We start from the raw sequence: 12,816 nt of genomic DNA, 5'->3' as shown, positions 1-12,816 counted from the left end.
TGCGTCTCCAGCCTCAACCTCACCGCCTCTAGCCCGGATTGCGTCCGTCTGCTGGCTTGACCGCCACGAGCCTTGACCGGTGTCGGCCGTCTCGACCATGTCCGCCTCAGAGCTCGGCCTGCTCGGCGGGAACCGCATCTGGATCCTCTAGTGTCGCGGGGTGTTGGCCTCTGCCGCCTCACAGGTTTGGGTCACCGCCATTTGAGGCTTTAGCCTCCCGCTGTGTTGGTTGCTGACGGGCGCGGTGCTCGGTGTTGCGTTCGCATACAGATGTTCGCCTCGCTGTGGCACCTCCAGCCGCGCGCGATGCTGGGCATGGGGGCTGCGCCATCGGTCGCGCGCCGAGCTGGGAAGCGGACAGCGTTGCTTCGGTCCCTGGGCAGACCGCAGACGCCTTCTTGGTGATGATGATGGGCGCGAAGCTGCAAGAGAGCCTGGATCTTGGGGGAAAAAGAGCTCTATGGCCGCCGCGTTATCATTCCACCGTCCAGAGGAGAGGTCGTCGGTGACCGGAGATCGACATGAGTCGAGTCGATTTAGGTGGCGGCCAGAATCCATTGGCAGAAACCTTAGCTCCTTTATTATTAGGTATAGATTAGGTATAGATATATAGATACGTGGTCTGTTCGTCCGACGCTTCAGTCTTCGTCCCACCGTTTTTTTTCCAGCGCTAAACCACCGGCTTATTTTAGTCCCTCTCCGCCTCTTCCTTCCGTCCCACCGATTTTTCCCCTCCAGCATAGCCTTCCCCTCACGGCGCCTTCGCTTTCCGCACCTTGCCCAAGCGCCGCCGCCGCATCACGCATCTTTGATCTGTTGCACCGCCGCCTTTACGGAGGAGACGGTCATCAGCAGTTTCGCACAAGCACGTCGCTTACCAAGGGGCTGCCGCCGTCGCGCCGAACGCATCCTAAGATTTCTCCTCAATTAAGCTCCTCTGTCCCACCACGCCTCGCCTCTCCCATCCCCGATCGCGCGGGACGGTGGACGCCATGAGAATTGAACAGTTTGATCGGAGTTCCTGTCGGACCTAAGGCCACACACATCGACGAGCTCTGGATCCTCGCGCACGGAGAGATTATCCGCCGGCAGGCGCATCCTCGATCAACATGTGATTCGTCCACTGAGTTGGCTGGGGCCGGCCTCTCTTTAATTGGTGATAAACTGATCATTCGTTTGGTTCGTTCTTTGGTTGGCTCCTCTGGTCCGGTGTTGGGGTTGACTTAAAACTTCTCCCTTTGCTGCGCTGGCCAGCGGCCATGTTCTTTCTATGTGAGAGTTCTTGTACTGGTGGGTTCCAAAGTTAGTGCCTCGCAAACGGAAAAGTACGCGCTACCTGAGAGGGTGCATTTGAATGAAGTTCCTCGCGAGGGAGATGCTAAATTGCTAATGGTGAGCAGCATTTGTTTGGTCATATGCAGTTCCTACAAGTAGAATAGGAGCTCTGAGCTGATCCACCCGATCTGATCTAGGTAAAAATCTTCAGTCCAATCACCTGCTGGTTTCAGTACAGCAATTGTTCTGCTTGAACATTTGTGAAATATAACAGGTCCTGCAATTTACTCTGAAATACAATAAGTTCATTGATCCATGTATAACTTGTTTGTTCCCATTCCTCGCAGATATGTGCAACTTTTAACTTGCTTGCCATACATTTCAGTTATTATGCAAGATTCCATTGGATGCCTACAACTAATCTAATACAGTATATTTTTCTAATGAGACCTGTCATGTATTTAACATTAATATCCAGAAGTAAAGTTTCATAACTTTTTGAATCGACGTAAAGCTTGTTCATCGCCTCTAATACAGTATGTCTTTGCAAATATACACATTTAGAAAAAATTGGCATGTGCAAAGGCCAAGCAAGTTCACGTCCAGTGATCTGCACAACCATGGAACCAGCTTTATTGGATTGACAAGATTATGCATGTTGATACCTGCACTATGCTCATCATTAGCAAGATTAAGGAAGGAGTTCATGAGACGGTCTACACGGAGAATTAGTACTTTTGAATGGTTCACTTTAATTGGGACCACAAGCTCTGAAGATTGCATATATATAACTCCTTAGTGAGGACTGACTATTAGTTAGGCATGTCTAAACCAGGTTCTGGTGAGAGTGAGTTTGCGACCTGCACTGATTTTTCTTGGCATCATTTTAACTTGTGAGTGGGGATGGTGCTTTAGTTCTTGGTATTTTAGAGATAGCAAACTATCTGTATGGTACAATACTCTAGAATCAAGATATCATGGGAGAATGTGTAAGAAAAATATTAAGTGCGATTGGTATTGAAAGTTAGCAGCCACTAGAGCAATCATATTCTGTGATTTACTATGGGCATCTCGACACTTGCTCTAATGCTACTTATTGATCTTATTATCTCTTCAAACAAAGTACATGAGCAAGGTCTAATTGCCATACTGCATTATCCACTATCACGTTTTTTTTAAGGCGGTAAGGCGTCCTAAAGCGCTCTACCCCTGCTCTGACGCCTAAAGCGGGAAAATTTTCTAGACTTGGCTAGGGCGCCTCATCTCCTAAGCATCCTAAGGAGGACGCCCTTCAAAACATGCTAATTCTAGAGATATATGATTTGAAGTGTTGGTATATTTTTCATTACAGAGTCCTTTTCAATAATGTATTTCCATGGATTATGATCCAGTTATTTTGGTGGCTTGCATAATCAGGTTAACCACTATACATGTATTATCTCTGTAGGATTTCCATCAACTGGGCAAAATTAAATTATTATTTTGGAGGAAAATAGTTTCTCCTCGCGAACAGATGTGGATATTAATTGAATTTGGAGAGCATGAAGGATTGAGGTAACATTGTTTTACAGAAGTTTATGCCACCTTCATCACAGAATGCTTCACTGACCAATGTAGATATGTCGTTATCTGAATTATGTTTCACCTGTGCTCGTTAACTTGTATGTGACTTTGTTGGTAGCCCCCAACTATAATTCACTAAGTCCGCCAAACAAATTTCGGTGGAATTTGTGCTGCTTGATTAGCTCAATTTTCAGGGATTGTGATGGAGGCCTCTCGGGGCAGAGTATCTTAACCAACAACCCATCAGTATGTTAACTTCGTAGAGTCATTAAGGTTATTAGGGGAAGAGCCATATTCTTCTGCTGCAAGTAACGGACTTCTCTGGGCGTCTAAGGAAATTTTAAATGTTCGGTCGATTGGTTGTTTACCTAAAACTGGAATGCTTTCCTATTTTGTAGTTGTTGGATCGTATGGCTCAGCCACGGTGGCGGATAATGGCGAGAAGTGTTTTGTACTTCCAAATATTGTGCGGTTGCTTCTAGCAATGGGCTTTAGTAACATTCAACTGATTCAGGATGAGCTTGTCCGGCATATATGAGCTGGGTATACAGTTGTAGATGACAAGTGCAAGTTATAAAATTACGCATCACAAAACTTTTTAGCAGGTGAGATTAAATTGTCTACCTAGAGAATTTTATCTCATATTTATGTCATGTTAAATAGGAAGCTGAAATTAATTTATCTGTTATGTGATTATTTTTGAAGCCATGTCAACATGTTTTATTTTGAATGATATGTATTACTTAAAATCCTCTATGCATGCTAATCATCCTTTGTGTCAGTTTTTTTTTTTGAGAGTGGCATATCACGTGTACCACGCGATTCAGTTTTTTTTTGTTTTTTTGATATCGTAATGTTGTCCTTTTTCATTCCCAGGCAAAGAGTTCATTGCTGAAATATAAACTCGGATGCAGTGCTTCTTTTTTAATGGTCGGTGTTTATTCCTGAAGGTATTATGAAGTTTGTGCAACTGAACATGCATGTACATCAACTTCAGCAACATAGAGAAAAATATAACTCATTTTTCTAGATAATATGGGTGACGAAGGAGGAGAGAGGGATGACGTACTAGATATGGAACTGGACAAAGAGCGTTTATCAGGTTGGTAGACTACACTTTGTCTATCTCATAGCGTGGGGATAGAGAAATTAGAGCCCACATCAGGGAAGAGAGTCACTATGGTGGAAACTTGTCAATACTACATAGTACATTTTGATCCATATCTATATGACTATGTATCTTAGTTTTTTGTAAGCAATGCACGAATCACATGAGATGGAGGAAATAATGTTAGTTAATTGACATGTCTCTGTATCAGTAGTTTTACGTAAGTGACATATATGCATGTATTAGCTAGGTTGCTCCAGATTCTATAGCCTTTTGTCAAATTACATTTGAGCAAAACAGAATCTTACCATTTTAAAATATTATGTGACAATTTTTTATACATGTGATTTTCATGTGTCTAATGTTTAAATGCATATGAAATACAAACTTGACAGCTAATGGGCATGAACCTCGTCAAAGATTCCTGGGATAGGATAAGGTACATGGTGAAGCAAAAAGGTAGAGCGCCGTGGGTTTCATGGCAAGTTAAACGGATGGGATTTTAGTAGTGGAGATTTAAGGAATAGGAAAATGCACTCACCCGACTAAGAAATGATGCTAAACAAGATGTTCCTGGTTGGAAGTAAAAACACACTAGCTTTAACCGGCAAGCGAGTGGATAGACAATCTGAGAGAGAGGAAGATATCTTTCACGTTAATACCAAAAAAAGAACACCATTTAAATTTTTGGTTTGATACAATATATTTTTCTCCTGTAGCAACGCACAGGCATTTAACTAGTAATGGTTAAAGTAATTTTTGGGTTGCGTGCGCGTCTGTTAAACCGAGACGGAGGTAGTAGTATCATAGTCTTTTTATATTAATTGATTTATAGAATCTCAATACAAATCAATGTATAAGATGTATTTGATATTAAATTTTCTAGTATGATACGGCATCTTTTTTTTTTGAAATTAGTATAATACGGCATCTACTTATGATAGTACAAGCATCACTCTCATCTTTAATGTGAGTATAGTCTAAGTAAAACCAATTTTACACTGACGTCCGGCCCCACTGTCAGCCGAAGCCCATCTTCGGCTCCCCACTCCCTTCCGGTCGGCGTCATGACTCACGCCGGCCTCCCGCTACACTACACTACACTGCAGACTGCACCACGCCACCGTCCCCCGATGAGAGCCGCAGCCACATCCACAGCCTTCTCCCTCCTCTCGCCCTCCCGCCTCCCAACCTCCACTCCCACCACCACCAGCCTCCCCTTCCGCCGCCGTCTCCGTCTCGCCGCGATGGCCGCCGCCGCCTCCTCCTTCCGACCGGAGGCCGCGCGCTCGCCCCCCGCCGTCGAGCCCCCGGCCCCGCCGCTCTCCAAGGTCACGCTCCCTGCCCCGATTCAATCGAATTTCTCTAGTTTCTGGGTCTGGTCGGGGTCGGGGTCTGATCTGAGAGAGGCGTTTCGCTGTTCTGTGGACGCAGTTCAAGGTGGCGCTGTGCCAGCTCTCGGTGACCGCGGACAAGGCCCGCAACATCGCACGCGCCCGCGCCGCCATCGAGTCGGCTGCGGCCGACGGTGCCAAGCTCGTGCTCCTCCCGGTGAGTGCCTATGCATGCTCTACCAAGGAAGCTCTCTTATTATCACCTACTACAAATTTCGCTTTGGAGGGGAGGGCCGTTGAGGGTTGACTGCTGACTGTATACGAGTGACGAAAACCTGTTGGTGGAAGCATATTACTGTAGCCTCGTTACCTTGGTTGACTGGTTAGTGGTGATTGTATAACAATCAAGCGTGACTGGTTAGTCGTTAGAGGATCATGTCACCGAATTATATCATACGCATGTTTTACCTCTGATACATCTTTTTTTTGCGGGTATCGGATACATCAATATTAGCTGTAATGTTGAGATGCGCTGTAAAAGTTACTTGTACCAGGATGCAGGTTCACTATGTTGTGTATTACTACTTTGACAGTTGCCAACATTGTGGTATTGGCTATTGACGCCTAGGCGCCCATGAGCAGAATTCTAAATTTGCTATATAGTTCTGTTATTTTCTACAGGTAGCACGGTGGCCCTCACAAATGCGAGGGCAGTGTCTGTAAATGTCAAACATATTGGTAGCGCACTATAGGAATCTCTTTCTTACGGATTTAGAAATAAAACAGTTCTATAGTCACCATAAAAATTGTGCCAAGTACAACATAATTTCTGCAGAAAACATCTTTAATTTGCGGGAGTGTCATCACAAAGTTAGAAGAACCAAATTCTATCAACAAAAAATGTGATGCATATGTCTTGTTCTAGACAGAGAAAAGATCGCATGAGAAGTCAATCAAATTGTGTTGCCAATGTACCACTCAATACAAAAAAAGATCTCATTTCCTAGCAATCTAAAGCATGAATAAATCAGCCCTGAATGCACAAACAAAAGTGCCGCGTAAATAATATCAATTTTGATTGCTTATTTTTATGCATGCACTACTACACCTTTATGAGTGGATAGATACAACTAAAATATTACATGCATTTATATCTTACTACATCTAGCTAGCTCCGATGATTCTTTAATCAATACAAACATCTTCATTTGCTCTACTTATATGTAGTCCCTCCGGTTCTCCATATTTGCAATTCTAGGTGTGAACCACATGTAATTAAACTCACTTGAATCACTTAGTTAAGCTGAAATACATTTATTAATCTTATTAAACTATATAGGTATACACCTTGAGTCAAAGGCATACTGTTTGTTTTGATTGTTCACTTTCAAGGTTTAAGCATAACTTTCTGGTTCAAAATTTTGTCAATAGTTACAAAATTAGAGCCACAAATATTTGTTCTTGTCATATACGTAGAGTAGCTATGAAATACACTGCTGTGTACAACATGAGGTGGAAAAGATAGATCAAAGACACAAATATCTAGAGATCACATGATGCACTCTCGATCAAGAAAATAATCCCTCCATCCACGAATAAGTGTACTTCTATTTTTTAAGTCAAACTATTTAAAATTTGATTAACTTTATAGAAAAAAGTAGCAACATATATTGCATCAAATTTGTATGTAATGATTCTACATTTTAAGACGGATCGAGTGATACTAATTTAGTGTCATAAATGTTGGCACGTTTTGCTATTAAGTTAGTAAAAAATTTAAACATTTAAGATAAAGCTAGAAGTACTAGAAGCACTTATTCGCGAACGGAGAGAGTAAATTGATGGGCCAATCAAAAGAAAAACACATTCGTTTAGCTCCAGTGTCTTCACCCGTATGTGCACAAAGTCTTGCTCTCTGCTCATGCCGTCAAGTTACGTGCACTTCTGCTCATGCTGTCAAGTTGCATGCATGCAGTGCATCCTGGCACCATGTTCTGCAGCGGCCAGCTGATGATGGGGGCCTGATGGTTGATTTGCGTGCGCAGCCGCACATGCATCGGCAAGTCCTTTGAAGATACACATATCTTGAGAGCTGATCAATTTTGTTACGTCTCATGCCATAAAAAAGATTCTATTACGTCTTATCTTCCACCAGAGTTTCCCTGTTTGATACATACTCTTGCCGCACATGGATCATGTCAGACGGTGTTACACGTTATGTGACCATTAATAATTTTTTTGTTAAATCATAGCCATAAGTTTTTGATCCAACTATTGCCTCTTTTAAACATCTGCATATTGCTTTTAGTATATAATAGATTGTACGTAATACAATATTAGTAGGTTTTCAGAACACTTGCTTCTGTGTACCTTTTTTCTAGTCAATTGTAACTTAGGATAAAGTGTCACTAGGTGCATAAATATAGTTCAGTACTTAATTTTTTTTTGTTGAACAGATTTTCACTTTTGAAACATGGTATGATTTTTCCACATTTTGTGCTAATGATTTAGCATGCAACGATGAGCTCATGCGCGATTTTGATTTGATAATTTAGTCTACCTTCTATTATCAAACCATGTGGCAAGAAATGCACATCTACGTGTTGTTTATTACCCTTCACCTGTTGAAATTTCTTGGTTTTGTTCTTGTAGGAAATATGGAATGGTCCATATTCAAATGACAGCTTTCCGGAGTATGCTGAGGACATTGAAGCTGGTGGTGATGCAGCTCCTTCATATTCAATGATGTCAGATGTTGCTCGCAGCTTGCAAATTACTCTTGTTGGGGGATCCATATCAGAACGTTCTGGTAACAACTTGTACAATACATGCTGTGTCTTCGGCTCAGATGGAAAACTGAAGGGTAAACATAGAAAGGTATGTCTGGAAACTTATTTCAGCCAACTAATTTGTTTTTATAGTAGCTGAAGAATGAAGGCATGTAAATTTGTTATGTTAGTAATGTGTGCCAATTGGACAAATTGGGTTTCAAAAGACATGCTATTTCAAAAGTTGCAGTTGTTTTACTACTGTCGGCAACTCAATGTTAATCATGCTGTTTCCACATGGTACTGAGATGCTCTTCCACGAATGTAATATATGTTCTCACAAAAACACAGATTTGGCCACTTTACTGATTTGCGCAAGCTGATTAGTTAACTTTTTGTTAGTTAACTAATGCTTTTTTTTCTCTGGCATTTTCTTTCATCCACTGTGAACAATATTATTCGCAAGGTACTTCATTCTTAGTGTTTTATATGTCACATCAATGAAACTTTTCATGAATGCAGGTTCATCTCTTCGACATTGATATTCCAGGAAAGATTACATTCCAGGAATCAAAAACACTTACTGCTGGGCAGGATCTTACTATTGTTGACACTGGTTTGTCTTATTACTCTGCTGTAATTGCATACTATAATTAAGATAGTTCTCAAACGAGATGATCAAGTTTAAGATACCATGTATTCTTAATTTTTTTTGTCCGAATTGTGTTGTTTAACCATTTAAGTGTTTTACAAAATAGAACATGTTCAATGTTAAATGATTGATGTTGCTATTGTTAAAGCCATACCTTGCCATATAAATTGCCCATGTTTCTGGGCTTTAAGAATCTCTTTTGGATATATTATTAAGCTTTTGGTCCTGATTGTTCCTTTGACTATTCGTTTAGTTCTACTCTCTTGATTCCATTTGCAATTTCTTGTAGATGGAAGAATTCAGTCGTCTTTGTTCTGTTTTATTATTTTCTTGATATAACACAACTATTTATTTTTATTGCTATAAAATCTGATAGTGTTGATTGTTTCCAGATGTAGGCCGAATTGGTATAGGCATTTGCTATGACATCCGTTTCCAGGAATTGGCAATGCTCTATGCTGCAAGAGGTATACATTTCTGACATCCTATCTTTACAGTTCATACATGGTTTATCTGTTGGTGGTGTTTTTACTGTGATCATCTCAAAATACTTCAATTGGATTGCTTCATTGATATGGTATTTTCCACTGCATTTGGTTCATGGCAGCTTCTAACTTACTCTGTATGTATATGGTGGATCACATACTCGCTTCAATGCTATGGAATTTGCCACTGCATTTGGTTCATGGCAGCTTCTAAGCTCTGTATGTGTATGATGGATCACATCTTTGGTCTCAGAAGCCCATAACGAAGTATAATTTAATTTGGTTCGTTGGCTTGTGTTATGGGTCTGGTTGGTTAAGGGACTGCTGCAGGAGGCTGTTTCTCCATTCTGTTTAACAAGGCTCTGAAGCCTAGTTCAAAAGGGAGATAGAGTAGAGAATTTGCTTAATTTTTGTTGCTTAATAAGTACACCTGTGCTTCTATACATCGCCGGTTTAACAACCAAGAAACCAGTCTCTCAAGAAAGGAATCATAAAAATATGCAATTAGCATGATTAACTGTCATGAGTTTATGACAAACTATGAGATGTGCGCGCTTTGTTTCCCTCTAGTAAAAGTTGGTTCAAAATATCTTTGGTCTAAAAATCATGAGTTTATGACATATGAATGCAGCTCAATAAGATAAACCAAAATGAGTTGAGGCTTTGCTACTAGTAACTGTGTGCATTTTTTTCATGCGCTGCAGACCCTGCACTACATGTGTTGCTTGCCACTGGGACTGAGTCCATGATAGCTTGCCACTTCTAGAATTTTAGTTACAATTAACATAAACCTTACAACTTCACTGTTGTTTTACGACCATGTTAAAATCATAAAAATATAATAATGCTCATTTGTTGACTACAGGTGCCCACTTACTATGCTATCCTGGTGCTTTCAACATGACTACTGGGCCATTGCACTGGGAGTTGCTTCAGCGGGCAAGGTATGTATCTTCTGAATCATTTGCACCTAGAGATGAACTGCAGGGGATAAATAATGAGCTTAAATGTGTCATATGTAGTCAAAAGCTCAATTTTCTGTCAATGTTTTTCTATTAGTACTATCTGAAGTAACTTTTGTACTTATTTCGCATTGCATCATCTCTTTGTTTTGCTTCTGTTCTGAATAAATTCTTATAATGACAGGGCTACGGACAACCAGGTATGTGGAACACTGCTGTGCCGCCTTGGTGTTTTTTTTTTCTGTACAGGAACTCACCACTGTCGCTTCCAGTTGTTCACTTTCAAATATTAACGATCATTATTCTACCAGCTTTTTGTTGCCACCTGTGCTCCAGCTCGAGATACCAGTTCAAGTTATGTTGCTTGGGGACATTCCACTCTTGTTGGACCGGTGAGTCGATTATAGATTTAAGATTCCAGTTCTTCCGTAATTTACCAGGAGCCTTCAGATGTTTTGTGCTTCAGTGTCCAAACTTCAAAATTAAATTCAGCATTAACACATGGAATACTGCTATAATGATTTTGCCTTGAATCATGCTTATCTCATACACTGAGCAACCTGAAAACTCTACACCAGCAATGCTATGGTGATCTCACACGTTAACTGTTGGCATATTATTTCTAGTTTGGTGAGGTGATTGCGACAACTGAGCATGATGAAGCAACCATAATAGCTGAGGTTGATTATTCACTGATTGAGCAGAGAAGGTAAGCAGAATGAATTGATCATTTGCTTTTCCACCTCACTGTTCATTTCCAGCTTGATCTATTAGCTTGACCAAAGTTTTCTTCAGGCAATTTCTCCCTCTTCGACATCAACGACGTGGAGATCTCTATCAGTTGGTAGATGTTCAGGGATCAGGTTCGAAGTAGTTGCTCGGCTAGGCATGGCCTGGGAAGCAAGAATCGCCGCTGATTGTAAAGGCTGGCTCATGCTTGGGTTCGTGAGATGTATGTGCCCATCTTTGTCTGTAGTTTGCACAATTGCAGAGACACATAGTGTGAGAAAAGGGGACAAGAAAGAATAAGGATACATGCGATGCAACTTGTACAATTGCCCTAGTTGGGAAATAATCGAGACCGCTTCTTCATTAGCAGGAATAAAAATCGAGACCTTTACTCAACCTCTGTTGGACGGTGTTGCTGTATATGTTCGGTTATAAAACTTGATTACTTCTTCCAGCCTGTTTTTAGCCTTGTACAGGGTTAATTACGAGTATCTCCAGCCGCTTCCCTCAAATGGATTTGGGGGACGCTGGACACTTAACCTCTCTCAGTCGCACGTTACAAAGGCCGCTTCGGTCTGGACGTGTTCTAAATATTGTCCGGCGTTCCTAGCTCATTCCCTGTGTATAGAGACTCTATTAGGAGCACTGAACACGACTTTTACACTTGCTTTTTATTTGGAGGTCACGTTTGGAGGACGTGGCTACGAACGGGAGTCCCAAAGCGGTACCACGCCGCGGCGTTCACCAAATGATCAATCTGGCGCTTTTGTCAGACGCTTTTGTCAGACGTTGTTTGGGGATGCGGCAGGAGATGCTCTACAAGATTGGAGTGTCTGAAGAAAAATGTGGGAAAGTGCAAGACTTCGTTTGGAGATGCGGTAGGAGATGCTCTACAAGATTGGAGTGTCTGGTGGAGAAAAACGCGGGAGACAGAAGCAACTGTCGTGGAGCAACATCAACTGTCGTGGAGCAACATTTTCTGGGCTTATTTTTGGGCATCTCGTCAGTGGTACTGGCTTTAAATGATTAAGATGGCAGGGCAAAGCTTTGTGAACTGTAGTAGCGTGGCAGGGTGACCTGTGTGAACTGTGAGAACCTTAAATGATGAAGCAGGAAAGAGGGGGTGCCCTGGCCACGCTGCAGGCTGCACGAACAGCAACAGCAACAGAGCTTCTGATGACAGTACCACTGCCGAGTGCAGGCTGGCTGACGATGATAAAACACTGAGACAGAGGCATGGAGAGCTCATGAGCCGGAGAGGCAGCCATTAAAACCACTCACGCCATACATGCATTAATGACGAATTCGAGGTTTCAAAATCCACTTGTCTTGAATGCGTCGCGAGCTGCAGCTGCCGCGCCCCCGCGCTGCAACAACAAACACGTTGAAGCACAGCGGGGGGAAATAGCTGCATGCCATGTCTGAAATGTTTCAGTGCGCAAGAGGCGTAGCGCGGACGGATGAGCAGTTTGACGCTGCCCTGGTTTCTCCGTGAGGAATCTTCTTAGCAAAATTGTGATTCTTCGATGCAATAGCTCTGCCGTTCTCCGTTCCGTATGCCGCCCACCAGAAACGGGTGCTCTCCTCGCCACCACTTCATCTGAGCTTTGGCATCGTAGCTTTGGACACCTGGACCACCACACCATGAAGCGTCTTAACACTCAGCAAATTTCATCCAATAAACCTCCATCATGGTTATGCCACGCAAGCCAACTAGGTCGCCACATGAGGCTACCCTTTTATTCTTTGGAGTGTATTAGCGCTAATTGCTAACGGAATTGCTATGTTTCAGCTAGCCGAGACGTAACTTATGTCTGAGTCACGTGCTTCATCGTTGGATTTTGTTTCTGCTTGAAGATTCGTGTTTGCTATTGTTTGCACTTTATTTAGATCCGCATTAAAATACACTAATGTAATTCAACTGAGACATAAGTTAAGTC

At 42.0% G+C, this 12,816-nt stretch overlaps 1 protein-coding gene and 1 long non-coding RNA gene across 2 annotated transcripts; both read left to right on the top strand.

Annotated features, from left to right (window-relative positions):
• Window positions 1-383: 383 nt before the first annotated feature.
• Window positions 384-4,584, top strand: LOC124701581. Its single transcript, XR_007002095.1, has 4 exons — window positions 384-3,146; window positions 3,237-3,443; window positions 3,715-3,788; window positions 3,869-4,584. It is a non-coding gene; the product is annotated as an uncharacterized LOC124701581 (long non-coding RNA).
• Window positions 4,585-4,998: 414 nt separating this feature from the next.
• Window positions 4,999-11,272, top strand: LOC124701580 (omega-amidase, chloroplastic). Its single transcript, XM_047233670.1, has 10 exons — window positions 4,999-5,277; window positions 5,381-5,497; window positions 7,933-8,157; window positions 8,571-8,664; window positions 9,093-9,167; window positions 10,051-10,129; window positions 10,332-10,347; window positions 10,459-10,539; window positions 10,774-10,856; window positions 10,943-11,272. The coding sequence occupies exons 1-10, from the start codon at window positions 5,014-5,016 to the stop codon at window positions 11,019-11,021; spliced, it is 1,113 nt and encodes a 370-aa protein (XP_047089626.1). The 5' UTR covers window positions 4,999-5,013; the 3' UTR covers window positions 11,022-11,272.
• The last annotated feature ends 1,544 nt before the right edge of the window (window positions 11,273-12,816 follow it).

The sequence above is a fragment of the Lolium rigidum genome, chromosome 3, assembly GCF_022539505.1.
Source record: "Lolium rigidum isolate FL_2022 chromosome 3, APGP_CSIRO_Lrig_0.1, whole genome shotgun sequence".
Classification (NCBI taxonomy): domain Eukaryota; kingdom Viridiplantae; phylum Streptophyta; class Magnoliopsida; order Poales; family Poaceae; genus Lolium; species Lolium rigidum.
The sequence above is the reverse complement of the archived record's forward strand: the minus strand, read 5'-3'. Positions and strand labels throughout refer to the sequence as shown.